Below are 21,906 nucleotides of genomic sequence, written 5' to 3'. Positions count from 1 at the left end.
CAGTAGTTTTCAAGGAAACTTTCATAAGCAGTAGAGCCTAGAGAGAAGCAACACTTACACTTCAGATGGAAAGCACAGTGCTATACAGGAATGGCTTATGCTTGGCATTGTTTATTTTTATTTAGTGAATTTAAGAATGCATCCTTGGGATTGCTATTTAATATTAATACCACCAATGGGGGCTTCCCTGGTGGCTCAGCAGTAAAGAATCCACCTGCAATGCAGTAGGTGCAGGAGATGTGAGTTCAACCTCTGGGTCGGGAAGATCCCCTGGAAGAGGGCATGGCAACCCATTCCAGTATTCTTGCCTGGAGAACCCCATGGACAGAGGAGCCTGGCGGGCTACAGTCCATGGGGTCACAAAGAGTGAGACACGATTGAGTAGCTGAGCACACACACAGCACCAACAGAGAATGGAGTTGTTAATAAATAACATTAACATATAATAATTGTTAAATCCCTCTAATCATTAGGCTTGAGTAAATGTCTTTGGTTAAGATGTGGATTCAGAATTGGGAGGCTCCGTTTCATAATATGGGAATAATGGTAACGTGAGGACTGTAGAGGGCTCAGGAAAACAAAGATAACTGCTCACTTTGTCCTTCTTCCAGTGATGGGGCAGCACTACGTGATGCAAATGAAGCTGAAAACAAACCACACATTTTAAGTAACTAACCTTCACAAAGTGCCTCAAGAGGGATGTCAGAGAATTTTACCACCTTGTAGATTTGTTCCTAAGCGTCACTGTGGAAGATTCCCCAACCCTTACACAGATGACTGCAGAGGTTCCAGTGAATTCCAGGGATGTATGCTGAGTGCCGAGTCCATTTGTGTTAAGGACAGTGGAGACTGGTAGACTGTAGCAGTGCTCCTCAGTCTTGTCTTCATCACTGCCCCGCCCCCAACGCCCACAAAAGACCCTTTGTAGGCATTGTTTCCCCCTAGTCATCCCTCTGCAGATCCACTGTAAATGGACTTACATGCTGTATGTTTATCCTGTGCTTTACACTTAGAAAAAGAGTAAGATTCCGCGTCCCTCTCCCCCAACCAGTTGTTGCCCACATCAGGTCTCTGTCTAAGGTAGTGTTCTTGTGGTCAACACTGGACAGGAGTGTTTGATTGACAGCAGTCTTGGAGATTCCTGGTCGGGAGGATATGTAAACATTACAGGTCAAAGTGAAAGTGGCTCAGTCGTGTCACTTTGTGACCCCATGGACTATACAGTCCATGGAATTCTCTAGGCAGAATACTGGAGTGGGTAGCCTTTCCCTTCTCCAAGAGATCTTCCCAACCCAGGGATCGAACCCAGGTCTCCCGCATTACAGGCGGACTCTTTATCAGCTGAGCCACAAGGGAAGCTAACACGTTACAGGAGACCTGAGCATATTTCTGTCCCTGGACTTTGTGCCCAAGCTGACAAGGATCTGGACTGAAGCCCTCTTGGTTAAGTGAGGGTCCCAGTGAGAACCCATGACCCAACTTCCTGCAGTTCACTGGGAAAGTTGTATCATAAGTTCTCAGAAGGAGCATTATCAGAGTGGTTCTTCCTCCTGGCCTGCTCCACCCTCAGAAGAGTGAAGGAAGAAAGCTGATGTTCTTCTCTGTGGGTCTGTTGCTGTGTGTGTGAGATCCATGGGATATGATAACTCAGATAAAGACGGACAGTGGGTAATAGAAATCCATCTTCCCTGTTTTTCTGAACTATCAGTAAAACAAATCTTAATGCCCTTTATCTCAGTTTTCTGTGCTTTTTTTTTTCTTTGTGTTATCCACTCCACAGGAAACATCCAGGATGTGGGAACATTGTGACATTTGCACAGTTTTTATTTATCGCTGTGGAAGGCTTCCTCTTTGAGGCTGATTTGGGAAGGAAACGTCCGGCTATCCCAATAAGGTATGGCACGTTGAAGTCTTCTTTTAGCCCTTTTAAAAAACTTAACAGCTGTTCTTCTCATAACCATTTAAAAGGAATGGTAGGCATCCTTTTATAAGATTTATATCAAAGATATCAGTAGAATAATTCATTTTCTGAATTTAATATGTGGGGAAACTCCAGGGAGCCTATTTTTAGAATACAATTCCTGTCACAATACTTAAAATAACTCATTTGTGTGTGTGTTTCTGTGTATCTTCTGTGTCTGGCATATGGTCAGTTAAAGGCCTAGTATGGTAACCAATTTTTAAGTACTTATGTGTGTTATCCTCATGATGGTAACCAAATATGGTAAGAGTGGTATTGTTGTTACTTTTGAAAAAACTAATGGCTTTTGGAAATGGAGGTGATAGTTACATAACATTGTAATATATTGGGTTGGTTTTTCTGTAACCCAAACAAACTTTTTGGCCCACATAATACTAAATACCACTGAATTGTTCACTGTAAAATGGTTGGTTTTCTGTTATGTGAATTTTACCTCAATCAAAACAAAATGAATGGCAAACTAAGGTAAGATTCTTATTTCCAGACCTCCATCCATGAGTCCAAATTTGTGTGATTATACTCATGGGGCCAAATACAAATAGGGCAGATCTTATAATAAACAATGGATTGAAAAACAGCATTCTTGCTGTGAGATACTTGAAATCAAAGTGTATTTATTATTTTTTTAATTTTTATTTTATATTGGGGTAGCGTTGATTAACAATGTATTTGTTTCAGGTGTACAGCAAAGTGATTCAGTTATACATACACATATATCTGTTCTTTTTCAGATTCTTTTCCTGTATAGGCTATTACAGAATATTGAGTAGAGTTCCCTGTGCTATACATTAGGTCCTGTTGTTCAATTAAAAAAAAAGATTCATGCACACAAAAACAAAGTGTAATCCATCCAGTTGTGAGTATTTAGCAGGATAAATACCCCCGTCCCCCAGTGGCCTTCAGTTCAGTCGCTCAGTCGTGTCTGACTGTTTGCGACCCCATGAATCACATCACCTGTTCATCCCTCCATGTCCGCTTCCTACCATTGTATCGTAGCACCCACTCTCACAGCCCACCACTGGATTCAGAGTGAAGCCCAGACTCCCTAACCTGCTTTTGGAGGCTCCCCATGAACTTGCCCTAACAACCATGCTCCCATGTGTGCAGTTTGTGCTGGCTATTTTATTTTCTATCTGTGAAGGCATAATCAAAATCTTGCTCATGTCATTCATCCCCACAAGCAGTGCAATATGTAGGCAGTGATGTGGAATAGTTGGAATTAATTATCCTGAAAGAACTTGATGAACTCTATCTCCAAATGGCATCTTTTCAAGACAGGACAAGGAAAATTGGACAAAAAAGCTTGTGAAATCCCTAACAGTTTATTATGCAGAAGCTGTGAAATTGCTCTTAGCAATAACTTTGCATGTGTGTATTACTGGGTTCTGTGTTCATTGTAAAAAGCTCTTCAAACTTCTGAAACTGGGTTAATGTTGCCCTGGTATGGCTGCCTATGAGGGCAGAGAGCCCTCTACCTCACCAGGAACACAAAACTGGTTCTTGTTAGGAAAGGTAACTTGAGACTCAGTGTGTCACATTTTCCAGATGTGCAAAGGGGTAAAAGTATGGGATTCTGTGCTCAAAGACTTCCGACACTTCTTGAAGAATATGGAACCACTTGTTCACATTTGCCCTGAATTCTTTAGCTCTGCTTTGGGTTGGTCGTAAAGTTCATTCAGGTTTTTCTGTAACATCTTGCAAAAAAAACCCAAACAAACTTTTTGGCCAACCCAATACTTCAAATACGAACAAAGCTAGTGGAGGTGATGGAATTCCGGTTGAGCTATTTTGAATCCTAAAAGATGATGTTTTGAAAGTGCTGCACTCAATATGCCAGCAAATTTGGAAAACTCAGCAGTAGCCACAGGACTGGAAAAGGTCAGTTTTCATTCCAATCCCAAAGAAAGGCAATGCCAAAGAATGCTCAAATAACCACACATTTGCATTCATCTCACACGCTAGCAAAGTAACGCTGAAAATTCTCCAAGCGAGGTTTCAACAGTACATGAACCAAGAATGTCCAGATGTTCAGGCTGGGTTTAGAAAAGGCAGAGGAATCAGAGATCAAATTGCCAACATTCACTGGATCACAGAAAAAGCAAGAGAGTTCCAGAAAAACATCTGCTTTATTGATATGCCAAAGCCTTTGACTGTCTGGATTACAACAAACTGTGGAAAATTCTTAAAGAGATGGGAATACCAGACCACCTTACCTGCCTCCTGAGAAATCTGTATGCAGGTCAAGAAGCAACAGTTAAAACTGGACATGGAACAACAGACTGGTTCCAATTTGGGAAAGGAATACGTGAAGACTGTATATTGTCACCCTCCTTATTCAACTTATACGTGGAGTACATCATGCAAAATGCCGGGCTGGATGAAACACAAGCTGGAATCAAGATTGCTGGGAGAAATATCATAACCTCAGTTATGCAGATGACACCAACCTTATGGCAGAAAGCGAAGAAAAACTAAAGAGCCTCTTGATGAAAGTGAAAAAGGAGAGTGAAAAAGATTGCTTAAAACTCAACATTCAAACAATTAGGATCATGACATCCGGTCCCATCACTTCATGGCAAATAGATGGGAAAACAATGGAAACAATGACAGATCTTATTTTCTTGGACTCCAAAATCACTGCAGATGGTAACTGCAGCCATGAAATTAAAAGACGCTTACTCCTTGGAAGAAAAGCTATGACCAACCTAGACAGCATATTAAAAAGCAGAGACATTACTTTGCCAAGAAAGGTCCGTCTAGTCAAGGCTATGGTTTTTCCAGTGGTCATGTATGGATGTGAGAGTTGGATTATAAAGAAAACTGAGCCCTGAAGAACTGATGCTTTTGAACTGTCGTGTTGGAGAAGACTCTTGAGAGTCCCTTGGACTGCAAGGAGATCCAGCCAGTCCATCCTAAAGGAAATCAGTCCTGAATATTCATTGGAAGGACTGATGCTGAAGCTGAAACTCCAGTATTTTTGCCACCTGATGTGAAGAGCTGATTCATTGGAAAAGATCCTGATGCTGGGAAAGATTGAAGGCAGGAGGAGAAGGAGACAACAGAGGATGAGATGATTGGATGGCATCACCAACTCTATGGACATGAGTTTGAGCAATCTCTGAGAGTTGGTGATGGACAGAGAAGCCTGGCGTGCTATGGACAGGGAAGCCTGGCGTGCTGCAGTTCTTGGGGTCGCAAAGAGTCAGTTACAACTGAGCGGCCAAATTGATACTTCAAATACAATTTTTCTCATTTTGAATATATTAGGTTGAATCGTATGAAATTGCTGATGTTTAGCCTACCAAAAGAGAAAAGCATTTTAAATGGCTTAAGCTGATTTATATGAAAGTCATCTTAAATATTTTCTAGCTCAAAATGGGGGCATACAAATATAAAATTTTTTCATTTGTGTATAATTTTTCATTTGTATTTATCTCTTTATCTAAGTGATAAGAGTTCCTAAATTTTTTTAAGTTTTTTTTTATCATTATGGAAGAATATTAAAATAGTGTTTCTTGAAACACATTCTATAGTTCAGACTTTTTCAGTGTCAGTCTAGCTTTGTGAAGTACTTTCATATATACTTGGTATTTGACTTCATGGGATAGTGATGCCATCTTTTAACACAGAGAAGATAAGCACAATACTTTTTAAATCAAAAATATGTATTTCCTAGTCTACTTGATTTTCTTGAAATTGTGGACCCTGTGTGATGATGAACTGCTGTCTCTGCCGTTCAGGTACTACGCCGTAATGGTGACCATGTTCTTCACCGTCAGCGTGGTGAACAACTACGCCCTGAATCTCAACATCGCCATGCCCCTGCACATGATATTTAGATCTGTAAGTCTGCAGACTCACATGCATATGTTCCTCTGGAAAATGCAGTTAAGCGGGTCCATTAAATTCAAAGGTCCTATAGGAAGTAAAGTCTAGGGTGTAAGACTCGGTCTCATGAATGAATGAAAAGAGACTGAATTTCTTCTGAGACGGAAGGCAAAAAGACAGAAATGTGAAGGTGGATGGTTTACTTTCATTTATCAGAGGGCTTATAGGCAGTTAATAAAAGAAAAGTTTAAATTTCCCCAGATAACAGATCTTGCCTTTAATTTTCTGGTTGGTTTTATATTCAGTCTTGCTATGAATGTTATTTAACTTTTTTCTCATCACTTTTTGTTTCTTCTGTAAAATTATATTTACTTCTATTATGTGGTATACATTACTTCCTTTTTCTGCTGTTTTTTGAAAGCAGAGACGAGATAATTAGCTAAAGGGAAATTCTTAAGGAAGGTAGGGTTTCTCCCGAAGCAGCAGAGGTTTTCGTCTTTGCCTCAGGCATGGTGGGAGAGCTTCCTTTAGTCTGTGTATAAATAAGGACAGAGTGTTTCCCGAAGAACAGGAGAGAAACTCAAAGGGGAATGTAGTTAGACTTGTAGAAGAATGCAAAATGGGTGAAAATTGGAATAATAACTTTTTTGTGTGGCCTGAGGTTTTTGTGAGATGAAATGTGAGATTCCCTAAAGGAACTTTCCAGAGCTGATTATAATAACTAAGATGACCTTCAGAGCATTGAGCACAGAGTAGACTTTCAGTAAACACTTGCTGACTGATTGATGCCTTTTGAGAGGATAGAGAGGTCCCTGCACAACTTCATTCAGTCGAACAGCAGTTCAGGAAAAGCTTATTAAAGGCTCCTGTGAATTATATGGGCGTCCCAGGTGGCTCAGTAGGAAACAATCCTCCTGTCAAGCAGGAGACCTGGGTTCAATCCCTGGGTGGGGAAGATACCGTGCAGGAGAATGGCAACCCACTCCAGTATTCTTGCCTGGAGAATTCCATGCACAGAAGGGCCTGATGGGTTACAGTCCATACGGTTGCAAAAGAGTCGGACATGACTTAGCAACTAAACAACAAACAACAACAATTAATTAGAAAATCTGCCAAAAATAAGTCTGTAATATTCCTGCTAGCCCTAGCTTCAACTGTGACCATATCGGGAATTGATCATTTTTATTCTTAATGTCGTCTTTAAACGGTGTTATTATTTTCTATGATAGATTTTTATAGTTTGTCCTTTTTGCTGTCCTAAGAACAAGTGATTCTCACTAGTTATTAATCCTAACCTCCATCTTTGTAGTTGTTTTTCCCCCTTGTCTATGTTCATATTTGTCTTGAATTACATTATTTTCTTTCCCTCATGCCCTAAAACTGTTATCTCTTTTTACAGGGTTCTCTAATTGCCAACATGATTCTAGGAATTATCATTTTGAAAAAAAGGTAAGCAGTGTTCTTTTATTGTGTATATAGGAAGGTCCACCTGAGCCCCAGCCACAATTTTGTCTGGATTCCTTGTCTCATAGTGGTGATGTTTGCTCTTGTCCATCTGCCTTGGTTCTTGGTTCTGTCTGTGACACTGAGGCCCATTCCTGAGGCAGTGGATCAGGGAAGAGGCCCCACCTGTGTCTCTGGAGCAGCATTTTCTCTGTAGAATTAATAGACTCTTGTCGTTAAATCTTTAGTACCATATTAACGTGTGAAGCCAGGCTTCCCTGGTGGCTCAGTGGTAAATAAATCTGTCTGCCAGTGCAAGAGCCCTAGGTTCGATCCCTGGGTTGGGAAGATCCCTTGGAGAAGGGAAGGGCAACTCATTCCAGGCTTCTTGTCTGGGAAATCCCATGGACAGAGGAGCCTGGCAAGCTATAGTCCACAGAGAGTCAGACACAACTTTGCAACTAAATAACAACAATAACTTATGAAGCAAACTGATCTAAAACTTCACTGTCCCACGTGGTCATCACTGGCTACATGTGACTATTTACACTTAAATTTAAATATTAAAAATAAATAAAATTAAATATATAGTTTCTCCATCTCTCGAGTCACATTTTAAATGTTCAGTAGCCATGTGTGACTAGTGGTGACCATATTGGAGAGCCCAGGTGTGGAACATTTCCAGATTTACCAAAGTTCTATGGGACAGTGCTCTCCTAGGAAGCATACAACATCGTGAACTAAGGAACAATCATATGTATTACAAAGAAGATTCCTAACAAAGGCCCACGTGGCCAAGAAGAGGCAAGGAAAAGTTTTAGGACTGGTCTTTGTGCCTATCACGAGCAGCTCTCTCTGGGTGTAGTTGGGAAGTATCAGAAGTCCACGAGGGACTTTCCTGAAGGTCCAGTGGTTAAGACTTCGCCTTCTAATTCGGGCAGTGCAGGTTCCATCCGTGGTCGAGCTAAGATCCCACATGACCCCAAAGCATGCTGCTGCTGCTGCTGCTAAGTCACTTCAGTCGTGTCCGACTCTGCGTGACCCAATAGACGGAAGCCCACCAGGCTCCCCCGTCCCTGGGATTCTCCAGGCAAGAACACTGGAGTGGGTTGCCATTTCCTTCTCCAATGTGTGAAAGTGAAAAGTGAAAGTGAAGTCGCTCAGTCGTGTCCGACCCTTAGCGACCCCACGGACTGCAGCCTACCAGGCTCCTCCATCCATGGGGTTTTCTAGGCAAGAGTACTGGAGTGGCTTGCCATTGCCTTCTCCGCCCCAAAGCATAAACAGAAGCAATATTGTAACAAATGCAGTAAACACTTTAAAACGGTCTACATCAAAAAACAATCTGTAAAAAAAAAAAAGCAGTACCTGGGATGCTGTTTCCAGGGATTCGTGTCTCACCTTTGTTCAGAGCTTCACCCCTCACACCCAAGGAGGAGGGGCAAGGGGCAGAGACAGCACACACAGGCCGGAACGTTTCTTAGGGAGAGTTCATCCTGTTAGGACCAAAAATGTGAGTTGGTGCCAGCTTTTCAACGTAGTCCATACCCAACCCCAGGACTGGAACTCTGTACCAGCTTGGAAAGTAGCTGTCAATTCAGCATGGTAACCTAGGGTTTTTTAAGTAATAAGGACTGGGTCATAAAATGGATAATTGTCCTGTCCTGCTGGCTCCTGGTGATGAGCTCTTTATCTCCCGAGGCTCATATATTCCCCAGATGAGAGCACCCTTGTAGTTGATTGCTTTTCTAGGCTCTTCTGTTCAAGCATACAGAGATAATGCTCAGGCTCATTTCCTTTGAAGTGACCCCTGTGCTTCTTGGTAGTGTAAAATTCACATTGGGACAGACCTGTGGTCTTTATAACCTTTGATTTTGGTGCATAGCAGGGATATAGAAGAACTTACTATAAAAGGAATGCATTAATATTCTGACATACCTCTAATGTCAGGGGCCTTTATCAAACATCTAATTTTTCCTTAAGAACCCATTCAGAGTCTGTCATCTTGAGTCTCTCTCTCTCTTTTTGACTTTGTCCAGTGGGTCTTACCCAGAAAGCAGAAACTTCTCAAAGCTAACTATATCATGGATTAGTCATTTATCATCTCCTTTTGTTTATCTTGAGTAGTACCCCTTCAAGAGTATTTGAAGACCAAACCTCTATTCACCTTAACTGTGTTCTTCATGATTGTTCAGACCCGAATTTTAGACCTCTCTCTCTGATCATTGGTGGCTCAGATGGTAAAGTGTCTGCCAACAATGCAGGAGACCCGGGTTCAATCCCTGGGTCGGGAAGATCTCCTGGAGAAGGAAATGGCAACCCACACCAGTATACTTGCCTGGAAAATCCCATGGACAAAAGAGCCTGGTAGGCTACAGTCCATGGGTTCACAAAGAGTCGGACACGACTGAGTGACTTTCTTCTTCTTCTCTGATTGTTGCAGACTGAAGAGCTCCCGTCTGTTTATACATCTGCTGCAGCAGTGCCTGTCTCCTTGCCCATCCCTCTTCTCTAGAGTGGTGCTTTTGGCTCTTTGCCCCACCCCTTAGCCAGTTCTTAGTCACCCCGGGCCTTTTTCTGACACGCTGTGACCAGAACTATACAAAATAATAGAGTCGAAAATGTCAGATGTAAGATTTTAACGTCTTTTTCATTGTCGCCAGAGGCTTTTTGCTTCATCACCAAGAGCCTGCGAGGGATGTTAATTGATACTATTTTAGTTAATGTGAAATGCCACTGTTATTCCTGCTAATCGTCCTATTGGGTTAGTAGTACTCGCTTTATCCAGCTATGCCAACATTGAAAAACAATATTTAAGTCATTCAGAGGCATTGAAACAGCACCCTCCCCTGGAAAGGGAGAGCTGAATTCTTCTCTGAGTGTGGAATCCTGCTGCTTGTTCTGGTGGTCCTTCTGTCCCGTCCTTCCTCTGCATCCTGTGTCTCTTCACACTAGGTTTGGGCCCCAGAAACCAGGAAAAGCAACAAGAATTCCGTATTAAGTTCTGTCAGGCTTTCATTTAGATACAAGAGCAGAATGGGCTGTCGTGCCTGATCTGCTTTTTTTTGTTTTCTGATGAAATAGTCTACTGGTGTACCAAGTCTCGGACACCACCAGAAAGGGTGTGGTCTAGAAACGAGTCAGTATCCTGATTCTTTCACGCGCAGACTTAGGTGGACTCTGCTGAGAAGTGATCCCCTTGATCATGTCTTGGTGATCTGTACTTTTGTGAACCATCCTACTGTCAGCATCATGTGGAAATTCATATCTGTGCTCTTTTTATTATTTTTGCAGATACAGTATCTTCAAATATACCTCCATTGCCCTGGTGTCTGTGGGGATATTTGTTTGCACTTTCATGTCAGCAAAGCAGGTGGTAAGAGTCTGTTCACAAATGATTTCTATTCACTTCTCACCAGGGGTGCCCAGGTACTTATTAATGATACAATAAATGTAAGTGCTCGTGTAATACAAGGATTTACATCTTCAAAAGAGAATTATGGAGGGAAATGGGTAACATAAATATTTTCCTTGTATCAAGGGCCCTTGCATGTAGTTCTGGTCTCTGTACCTTGTATGTTTTCTTATTTCCTAGACTTCCCAGTCCAGCTCAACTGAGAATGATGGATTCCAAGCATTTGCATGGTGGTTGCTAGGCAAGTACAGTAATTACAGTAAAGCTAATTGCTTCTGCAGTTCTGTTTTCAGAGTTTTCTCCTAAGGGATATGTTTCTTGGCAAGAAGCTTCAACTGAACAGATTATGCCATGGAAGAGAGAGGCACCTGGAACTATATCTCTCTGAACCTTAGGGTTGAAGAAACTAAAAAGAAAATGTCTATGTTCATGGTCGTGTATTCTACAACATGGGTGTTTTTCCTGGTTGCCACTAGTATAGAAAGAAAAGTCTGTGTCTAGTTACCCATCACAATCTCTGGGAACAATGGGAGTGTCATCCATTTCTTTATGATCTGTCTGCTGAGCAGAAGCTTCTACAAAAGGAGGGCACATTACAGCAGTTGACTCTTTAAATTTCCATAAGACCCATTTCTAAATCTTAGATTTCTTTTCTTCATAAGCTTTTCCACATGGCAGTGTTCCCAAACCTGACTGGTCATCAGAATCTCCTGGGTAATTTTTAAAAATACAGATATCTCTTTGTTTAATTAATTAAACAACTCCTATAGAGCTTTGCCCTCGCTGTATCCTATAAGGAAGAGAGAGTCAGTGATAGCAATAAGAGATGGAGACTGACCAAATGGAAGAAAAGTAGCAGTGAAAGAACTGGATTCTCCTTGCTTCTTGACTTTGCAGCTTTACCCCTTTAGGTTGCTATTCTTAACATAGAAAGATCTTTATGAGCTATTAGGAAGATACTTTCTCCAATAAGAATAAAAGACTTTAACACACAATTCATGGGCACAGAATTAATATTCAATAAACTTATGTTCAGCCTCACTGGTTTACTAAACAAAAAAATGCAAACTGAAACCAAAATGCAGTATCTTTTTGTTTTGGTCTATTATATTGGCTAGATATTGATTATTCTCATTGCTGCTGAGGGTGCAGTAAGGCAGCCATATTCATATAAATTGTTTATGGTAAATTGACACAGACTCTCGGGGAAAAAATTATGTATTGAGCTTTTTAAATGTCTACAACCTTTGTCTCAGTAATCCCCCTTATAAGAGTTTTTCCTAAGGGAATTATCAACATTTTGTTTAAAGATTTATGTACGAGGATGTCCGTTGATTTTAATGATGGAATAATTAGAAGTAATCTAACCATTCTCCTCTTGTAAGACATTTAAGTATGGTATAGTCCACTTGATAGAATAGTATGCCGTTTTTAAATCATACTTTTGAAAACATTTTTAATGGAATGACTTGAAGGAAAATCCAGGAAAAAGATCATGAAGAAAAAGATATGAAATTACATACTCATTATGATCCCATCTCAGAATAAAGTATCTTTTGGGTTGGCCAAAAATCTCCTTTGAGCATTCTGTAAGATCTTAGAAAATCCTGAATGAACTTTTTAGTCAACCCAATATCTAAGTAACATATACAGGGAAAGATAGCAAACTATTTAGGACTGGATGGTAATACGGTGGTTGATTTTTATTTCTTTTTAAATTTCATACATGGTCCATGTTTAGTGTGTAATATTTGTAGAACTGAATAAATGTTTTTTTAAGAAAAGAATAAATGTTTTTCCAGAAGTTAGCCAGTATGGGCGTTTTGTAACTCCATGTTTGCTTTTCAGGCATCGGGGCACTGACTTTCGCTCTTCTGATGTCCGCAAGGATGGGTATTTTCCAAGAGACTCTGTACAAACAATTTGGGAAACACTCCAAGGAGGCTTTGTTTTATAATGTAAGCAATTTATTGAACCTGGGGTAAAGGAAAATTACTGAGTTGTTTTTGTAGTATATTAGTTCAAGTATGCGGAGAAGGCAGTGGCAAGCCACTCCAGTACTCTTGCCTAGAAAATCCCATGGATGGAGGAGCCTGGTAGGCTGCAGTCCATGGGGTCACTCAGTTGGACACGACTGAGCAACTTCACTTTCACTTTTCACTTTCACGCATTGGAGAAGGAAATGGCAACCCACTCCAGTGTTCTTGCCTGGAGAATCCCAGGGACGGGGAAGCCTGGTGAGCTGCCGTCTATGGGGTCGCACAGAGTCGGATACGACTGAAGCGACTTAGTAGCAGCAGCAGCAACAGTTCAAGTATGATATGCCATCTTTCTGGGATAGTTGAAGGATCAATTTATTATCCAGCAAACTGCTTTGGGGCCCACCGACTTTGACATTTTTAATAGCCTGCCGTAGTTCTCTACAAGAAATGATTGTTATTAGTCAGTGAGAACAGAATATGTCTGCCAACCAGGAACAACCATTCCCTTCTCCAGAAGACAAGGAACCCAATGTTCCTAAAGATGAATCAAGTTAAAACCAATATGGAAACCTGGAAAGGGAACAGAAGTTCCAAAAGCCCTGTGCCAAGGAAAATATGTGCAGGCAGGAGTTGGGGAGAACTGGAGAGGATGGGGTTTGAGGAGTAAGCTGCTCAGACAGGCTTTATTCCTTGGATAGAGAGCTTAATTAGCTAATTATATGCCCTTTCGCTTCTTGTTTGGAATTGCTGATCTAGAGCCGCCTTCTCTAGCTTTCTTCTTTCTCCCCACTCTTTGGTTGAGATAACGCCCAGCTCCTCAAGGTCTCAGGGAAAGCATTGCCTTCAGGTTCAGTAACCTCAGGGAGTCCTTCCCTGTGAACCTTTTGAACTGAAGTTGCAGACAAGCAATTTGAGATATTTAATTGCAGCTACAGTATGTGGCTGGGAGTTTAAAAAGTAAAGGAACATTCTGTTTGGTTCCCATGTTTCTTTTAGCACAGTACGTGGCACGTAGTTAACTGCTCGTAAATGTTTACTGTGATTCCTTAGTAAACGTTTACTGTGGTGGTGGTGGTGGGTGGGTGGTTGTCAGGCTCCTTAATCTTTGCTTACCTATTGTTTCCGCTTCCTCTCCAGTCTCTCTCTGTCTTCATTTCTTTTCCCCTGACTTCATATTGTCCTCTAGCCTCTCTCCCATTAGTTTCTTGAACTCCCTAAAATCTGCCTTCACATTCCATATAATTTTTAAAGCCGTTATATTGTTTAACCATTCTCAAAAATAGTAAGATGTAGGCAGATCCTTTGGGCAGAATGACTGTTTCAATTTCCCATTCCCTTTTGTTGAGGAAAGGATGCTAGCTCTATTGTTTTGTAATGACCATCAGCTTCTATGGGGCAGGAACTGTAATTTGCGGGTTGATATCATGCCATACAATGTCAGGACTTATTAAAAGTATCCAGTGCTTACTAAAGGCACTGCGTATGTGCCCAGTCACTATGTCTGACTCTTTGAGACCCTACGGACTGTAGCCTACAGGCTCCTCAGTCCATGGATTCTCCAGGCAAGAATACTGGAGTAGGTTGCCATTCTCTTCTCCAATGGCTCTTCCCAACCTAGGGATTGAACCCATGTCTCTTAGATCTCCTGCATTGACAGGCAGGTTCTTTACCCTTGGTGCCACTTGGGAGGCTATTTAAAGCACTGGATACTTTTAACAAGTCTGACTTGTTTTTCTTGATATTGCTTGTTACACAACTTGTAAAGCTTTCAGTCATTGTAAAAGATACTCTATGTTATACTTCTGTAATGTTTTTGCATTTAAATTTACATGAAATGTTTCTTCCCCTAGCATGCCCTTCCACTTCCTGGTTTCATCTTTTTGGCTTCTGACATTTATGACCATGCAGTTCTGTTCAATAATTCTGGTGAGTTTGGGGTTATCCAGTAGAATTACCTGAGAGTTTCAGAGGCAACGTCTCAGTTTTACTCGTGACTTCACCTCTGCAGTTTTTGTCATATCCAGATCACCCATCCCCATGCCACCTTCCTGAAATAGAGTGCCATTAATCAGTGGTTGCAGAAACAAAAGCTTTTGCAGGCGCTTCTCAATTATTTGCCAATGAAGTAAGACAATATCTTCAAATTTTCCGTTTTGCTTTGGGATTTGTGTTGCTGTTTGCATTTGAATAGGGAATGTATGATGATCGGAGAATGCAAACAAATAGTAATAATACTGCAGTAACTGGAGCCATGAGAAGTTGGGCCGCAGTCCAGCTTCTTTCCTCCTGTTCCTCCCTCTCTGCTAGGAAAGGCACATCTGCTCACAGATACTGGCCGAGCTGCCTGCCTCCACGCAAGGAGGAACAGAAATGCCAACAGGGTAGATAGGCCGCAAGAATAAGCAAAATTAGTTCAGGTGTCTACAGTGTGAGTTGGCTATTACTTTTTACAGTGGCTGTTTAGTACATTAGCTAATAATTGCTAGTTAACTTAAAAGAAATTACCAATGTTAGGTTGGCCCCAAAGTTCCTTCGGGTTTTCCCATAAGATGTAATGAAAAATTTGAACAAACTTTTTGGTCAGCCCAGTATAATCTGATTATCTACTAAAAGAGCATATTAGGCAACTGGATACACAGGGAACAAATATTTTTAAAATTACGGCGTTATGTTGCTCAGACCTAAAATGGTAAGTGTGTTTTGTAGAATGACAGTGGGGGCTCAGTAAACATTTGTTTGCTATCTGGTCACAAGTCGTGAAGTTGTGACTGTTCTCTGAGTCTGCAAAGTTGTATCTCCCATTTGCCTGCAAAAAAGTGTGTGATGACGGCACGCAAGAAAGTTTTTAAGGCTCTGAATTATTCAATTGGTTCTGACTTTTTTAAAAAATTGAGATATAATGGACATATAGCTGATTTTTGATGCATTGTTTTCTAAGGTCTCTTAAGAGGCTCCATATAGCAAAGGGCTATTGAAATAAATACATTATCAAGTTCCTTGAGATTGATACTGATTTAGTTACTTGAATGTTTCTTCTAGAAGTCACAGGGATGGGTACTTTTATCAAAAAATCTTTTAAGGTATGCCTTTAACTTCTTTAGAGCTGTTCCTAAGTATACATTTTTTCGTCTCAGATGAACTTGTTATTTGCAAGGAAACTGAACATCCGTCTAAATACTTTACATCATATGGATTGTCTTTCCCCAGCAAGCTGATACAGTGAATATCTCAAGTTATTATACAGTAATAACATTTGCTGACTTTCTTTTCATTTCAGTACTTGCTAAGTATTTCAGAGACAGTAGAACACTAAATTATTGGGATTTCCCACTAGTCCAGACATAGAATTTCAGAAATTATTTATATGTATATAGATTTTTATTTTTTGCAAAAGAAAATTAATGTTCATTTACTAACCATATTTCAGCATCACTTTGTTGGACTTTACTTAGTTATGCTGTATAATTCAAGTGAAAGTTTTAGTGGCTCAGTCATGTCTGACTCTTTGTGACACCATGGACAGAAGACACAGAATTCTCCAGGCAAGAGTACTGGAGTGGGTAGCCTTTCCCTTCTCCAGAGGATCTTTCCTGGCCCAGGAATTGAATCCAAGTGTCTCACATTGCAGGTAGATTCTTTACTGTCTGAGCCACCAGGGAAGCCCATATAATTCAAGCCTCCCAAACAATTTAGCAATATAAGACTGATCCTTCAAGGATTACTATGTCCTTATTCTCTTTGATCTTGAATATTTTATTTCCTCCCACATACTTACTGTGCAAGCCTCATTATATAAAACTAAACATAAGAATGTATTTCAAGGAAGGAAAGTTACAGTTCTGTTGCCCTACACATGAGCTAATTTCATTTTACGTTTCCGTCCTGACACTATTTACATATATTCTCACACAGTCATAATTCTTGTGTAAATATAATTTTACACTTTCTTTTTCACTTCCGTTCTGTGTTTTCTATGTGACTATATATAATCTTTGTGATTTTTTTTTAAATCAAGTGTATAATGTCACATTTAGTTAAAGTACCTTTGCTTAAATAGTCCTTGCTGTTATCACTGGGTGTTGTGACTGATTTAGTTTTTCCTTTATTATAAACACCACCACAATGTATGTTGAACTTGTTTCTTCTTTTGAATTAACTAGGACTAATTCCTGAGAATTAAGAATCAATGCCTTATGACCACTTAATACCTATTATGAAATTGATTTTGAAAACACCAATTTATACTACCACCCACTGAACGGCTGCTAGTTCTCCTACCACCTTGCCAGATCAGGATATTATTTATAAGTGTTTAATTGCTAAGTTAATATATATAGAATGGTACAGCCTTGTAATAATTTAGGATTCTTTGATTACTGGTAGGATTGAACATATTTCCAAATGGCATTTATTTAGGACTGGTCTGTCATCTTGTATTAACTATCACTTAAGACCATATCGTTTTGAACTTCTCTGTGTTGCACAGTCTTTCTCTATAAAGTGGGGTCCTAGTCAGGTGAAAGGTAAAGAGTTTAAAGTTAAAATATAATTTGTTTTAAAAAGCCAGTGTAATGACTCTTGAGGACAATGCAACCTGGAATCAAGGCTAGTTAAGTATATGACCCAAGTCTACTTGCAAGAGAAATAACGTTGCTATCTCTACTATGTTCATCTGTGTCACTGTGTTCAAAGGGATGAAAACATAAGCTGTCCAAAGTGATACGACTGTCTCTCAATCTCTGCAGAATTGTATCAGGTTCCAGTCATTGGTGTGACAGTGCCCATCATGTGGTTCTACCTCCTCATGAATGTCATCACTCAGTATCCTTTGCACTCCTCTGCCATGTGGTCTTTGCTGTGCTACTTTGCCACAGAAATGTTTTTTCTTCTAACGGTGCAGCGACATGAATTTCACTTTTGCTCTGATCTGCTGCTGCTGCTGCTAAGTCACTTCAGTCGTGTCCGACTTTATGTGACCCCATAGACGGAAGCCCACCAGGCTCCCCCACCCCTGGGATTCTCCAGGCAAGAACACTGGAGTGGGTTGCCATTTCCTTCCCCAATGTGTGAAAGTGAAAAGTGAAAGTGAAGTCGTTCAGTCATGTCTGGCTCGTAGCGACCCCATGGACTGCAGCCTACCAGGCTCCTCCATCCATGGGATTTTCTAGGCAAGAGTACTGGAGTGGCTTGCCATTGCCTTCTCCGTGCTCTGATCTATTCTGCAGTAAGTAGGAGACAGGCCCATCCAGTGAACTCCTTTGTTGCAGGGAGAGGGAGGCAAAAAGATACTGGTGGTGTGGAGGGTCAGTAAGTCATAACACCAGGAAGGAAAACCTCTGGGTGGAGGGATAGAAGTCAATGGGTAACTAAGAATGAGTATGTGACAGAAATCCCCTATGATTTCTACATGGAGTTTTCCAGTATCCCAGGATATTTCACAAGCTGCCACAAAATTCTGCAAGAAATTTCAAATTAATTAAGGCCCAATTTTTAAAATGGCTCTTTCGAATCACCTTGAAAGTTGCTCAAGTTGTTCTATACAGTCCATGGAATTCTCCAGGTCAGAATACTGGAGTGGATAGCCTTTCCCTTCTCCAGGGGATCTTCCCAACCCAGGGATCAAACCCAGGTCTCCCACATTGCAGGCGGATTTGTTACCAGCTGAGCCACAAGGAAAGCCCTTGAACCACCTTAAGCCCATTAGAAAAACCCTTGAGCCTTTGAAACAAGGGAACAGACTGTGGTTGACCTCATTCCTCTGAAGTCACCTCTATGCTTGCCCCACAGGGTTCCTTTCTGGAGATGTGATCACCTTTACTGACAGTGTTACCTTCTGTCATTACTTGGGAGGTGACCTTCACTGTAAACTATGGGAAGAATCCAAAAAAAATCCAAAATGAGGATCATAGGAAGTTTTCAGGCAGCTTCAAGTTAGGATCCACAAATGGTGTGGCAGGACAGGAATTCTGCAGGGTGTTCCATCAAGGAGGAGCCTCAGGGTAGCCGTGGCCGACGCCCTGTTTTCTGGTTCCTGGACTATGAAGCCACGAACCTTGCCGGAAGGCTCTCCCGCTCATCTCTGGGTTGTTTACAGAAAACCGCCTTAACCCCGCCCCTCCAGGTACGTTTGCATCCGGGGCGTCTTCATTCTCACCACAGAATGCGCCTCCCTCACCGTCACCCTCGTCGTGACGCTGCGCAAGTTCGTCAGCCTCATCTTTTCCATCTTGTACTTCCAGAACCCTTTCACCCTGTGGCACTGGCTGGGCACCTTGTTTGTCTTCATCGGGACCCTCATGTACACAGAGGTGTGGAACACCCTGGGCGCCACCAAAGGCCAGCCTCAGAGGGTGGAGAAGAAGAACTGAGGCCGGCCTGCAGCAGAGAGACCAGAGGCTGATGGGCTGGGGCCCGGCCACCATCTCACCTTGGTTAATGCTGAATGACCCGCAGCGCACCAGGGAATCCTCAGAGGGAGGGACTGCTCAGATTTCTTATGGCTCTGCAGACCCACATTTGTGGACCCTGAGTAGACGCCCCTCTACCCTGAAGTAGAAAACAGAATGGTTCTCCACTATCGGGTAGCCCTGTTCATTTGTTATTTCTGTTTTGTTTACCAAAATATTCAGCACTGTACCGGCTTACTGAATCCTGAGTCCCCAGAGCTGCTAGTTTGATATCCATGGCCTCAGTCAAGATTCCGCCTGTTCTGATGATTCCCTTATGTAACGGCCATCCTCCTCCTGGGGCCCTGTCCCCTTGCTCCCTCACCCTGCCACCCTCGGCTGCACTGTTCAGTCTGCCGCGCCAGGCACCCTCACCAGGAACAACTGAGTGGCCGAGAGAACTGAGGCTCCAGTGATAGTGGGGCTGGGCTTTATCCCGAGAGTTGGGAAAGAAGCAGGTGTCCCTATGTGCCCTGGCGACACTGGGGCAAGACTAGTGGGAGTTTTCCCACATTTGTCCTTTTTTTTTTTTCTTCCCTGTATGCAACAGTCATGTGCTTTCATACCTTTTGCTTCTGTACTTAGAACAAACTGCAGTAGTTCTCTATGGCACTAAAGAAAAGTTGTGTAATAATTGGGAAAGAGAGACTTTTCCTCTCTGTCTCCTCTCAGTTGTCTGAGTCATTTAGCCTCAAGGTTAGATGGTGATGCCAGGAGGACCCAGGAGAAACTGGCCAAGAGGGCACTTGGAGAGCCGCGGGCTCTCCCACCTCTACACCCAGCCAGGCACTCAGGGCGGGTTCCACGTGGGAGAGAGGTTAAGTCTTTGAAATGCTGCTTAATCAGAGAGGTTCATCTCTGCCTGGCAACTCTTTTCAGAGTTATGACCAGTCAGGCTAATGGGTAAACCAATATATTCAATACATGTGGGTGTGGTGTATCAGGCCAAACCACAACTGAAATAGAAGGTTTTTCATTTTTTAAACAAGGCATCTTAATGTTCTTGCTGGGTTTGGGGGTGAGTGTGTTTTTTTATATGTAGAAACCTGCACACCGCCCCCCACCTTTTGCTAATCATTTCAAAGGTCTGGTTTTCCTTCCATGGGGTAATTTTGAGAAAGAAGAACAGTGTTAGGGTGGCGTGTGTAGGGGTGTGTATGCTTTTGTGTAGTTTGTAATCACTGGTGAGGAAAACATGAAAGCCCTGACCTGCATCGCCTCACCAGGCATGTGCTTTGGGGTCCATCAGACTTACCAGCCTGTCTCTTTTTGCACATAGAGGCCTCTCCTTCCGTGCTGGGCACAGATTGTGTTCTTAAATCGAGAGGTGGCTCTCCAGGTCTCCTGGGCTCACCCAGGGTATGATGTGTTTATTCCACCATCAGGAGCTGTTCTCTGATGGGATCTGAGATAAGTGTCCTAGAAACCCTAGGTCACTTTGGGGGAAGTCAGTTAAGCTGCCTCGAGTTTTTTGTTACATACGGTGTGGATACTGTTTCTCCACCTAAGTCCCAGGGTTTTCAGATCAATTTGTTGTTCTGGACATTGACAGCTGTGCTGTGAGAGTGCCAGTGAGAGTCTATACTAAAAGATGCTGAATTAAGTGTGAATTTTTTCATGGAATCAAAAGGTATTTAATTTCTTTGAACTGTGTAGAGTTTCTCAGACTGGTGGTGCTATAAATACCATGTATTAAATAGCCTCTTAAGAACAAAAGCTACTTTTCTTACCGTATAATAAAAGAACCTGTCCCCAAGGGGCTGCATGTCTGGAGTCTTGACAGGATAACTATAGAGCTTTACATGAAATAGTATCACTTTTTTTGTGTGTGTGGATGGGAAATATTACAATTTTTAGTAACTGAAACAGTGTTGATGTACACAGACAGCATTTAACTGGGTTCCTGAGGTTTTAGGTTCTGGCTTATGGAGCATGTGTTTCTCTTAGTCTAAACACTTCTGCTGGTCTTATTCATAGGAGAATGGGTATGGATAGCTTAGAGCACTCATACAATGAAATGAGTGTCTGTAAGAACACAATGCCCTGGGAATTGGTTTTTCTTTCCAGTAGTTACATATAAGGAAATACATCTAACAGATCCTAGTTAATACTTTTTAAAAAGTTTATCCCCCGCTCCCCGTGGTTAACTGTTTTTTCAATCCTGGTTGAACTTGATTTCAATTCCTGTTAAAAGGGCAAATAAACCATTTTATAGAGGACCCAACTCATCTGTAACTGGAGAAGAAATGTCTGTTAAATGCCTCTCCTCTTTCTCTGGATCAGGACCATGTAATTTTGTGCCCCAGAGAGAGAGGGTATGGTTTGTTTACAAAAGAGATTGATGTTTAAGGCATCCAAAACTCTACTCTTAGAGCAAAGATCAAATAGCAAATGATTAGCTAGAAAACCCAAGTTTTGTGTGTGTAAATGTTACCTGTGAGCTCACTTCATAGCTTGACCAGGGTCATAAATGAGGCAAAAGGAGAAAATTGGTGATATTTGAGTTATTTCATTTAATGTCTGCATATCCTTTACCACAGTTCCATTGTTGTATTAGAAATGCTTTTTCATTTATTAGAAATTTATTTTTGATCTTTTCTTTTTCATCCAACTGAAACCATTAATCCATTTAATAAGTTTCTGTCAAGTTCTGAAGTATTTGGACACAATCTAGATAGTCTTTTCCTTCTTTCTGCACAGTTACCCAAAATGAATACAGTACCTGAAATTTGGTCATTGCGTCCAGTGAAGAAAAACACAGAAGCTGAGTTGATCTCTGCCAACCTCACCAAACCCCTTCCATTCTTCTGG

General features: G+C 41.5%; 1 protein-coding gene across 2 annotated transcripts in view; it reads left to right on the top strand.

Moving 5' to 3' along the window:
* The window catches only part of SLC35B4 (solute carrier family 35 member B4), a 37,659-nt gene extending 17,197 nt beyond the window's left edge, over positions 1-20,462 (top strand). Inside the window, exons 2-10 of one of the 2 annotated variants that reach the window (XM_055421293.2) lie at positions 1,781-1,894; positions 5,722-5,824; positions 7,209-7,258; positions 10,547-10,628; positions 10,848-10,908; positions 12,516-12,625; positions 14,500-14,575; positions 17,395-17,470; positions 18,771-20,462. In XM_055421293.2, coding sequence (XP_055277268.2) covers positions 1,781-1,894; positions 5,722-5,824; positions 7,209-7,258; positions 10,547-10,628; positions 10,848-10,908; positions 12,516-12,625; positions 14,500-14,575; positions 17,395-17,470; positions 18,771-19,017 — 919 coding nt within the window. In that variant the 3' untranslated portion in view covers positions 19,018-20,462. The remainder of the gene's footprint in view (positions 1-1,780; positions 1,895-5,721; positions 5,825-7,208; positions 7,259-10,546; positions 10,629-10,847; positions 10,909-12,515; positions 12,626-14,499; positions 14,576-17,394; positions 17,471-18,770) is intronic. The other variant, XM_055421294.2, reaches the window with a different exon arrangement.
* The last annotated feature ends 1,444 nt before the right edge of the window (positions 20,463-21,906 follow it).

Source organism: Moschus berezovskii, chromosome 3, assembly GCF_049115385.1.
Source record: "Moschus berezovskii isolate FMDL1 chromosome 3, NW_MosBer_1.0, whole genome shotgun sequence".
In the NCBI taxonomy this organism is placed as follows: Eukaryota; Metazoa; Chordata; class Mammalia; order Artiodactyla; family Moschidae; genus Moschus; species Moschus berezovskii.
This window is presented reverse-complemented; position numbering and strand designations above follow the sequence as displayed.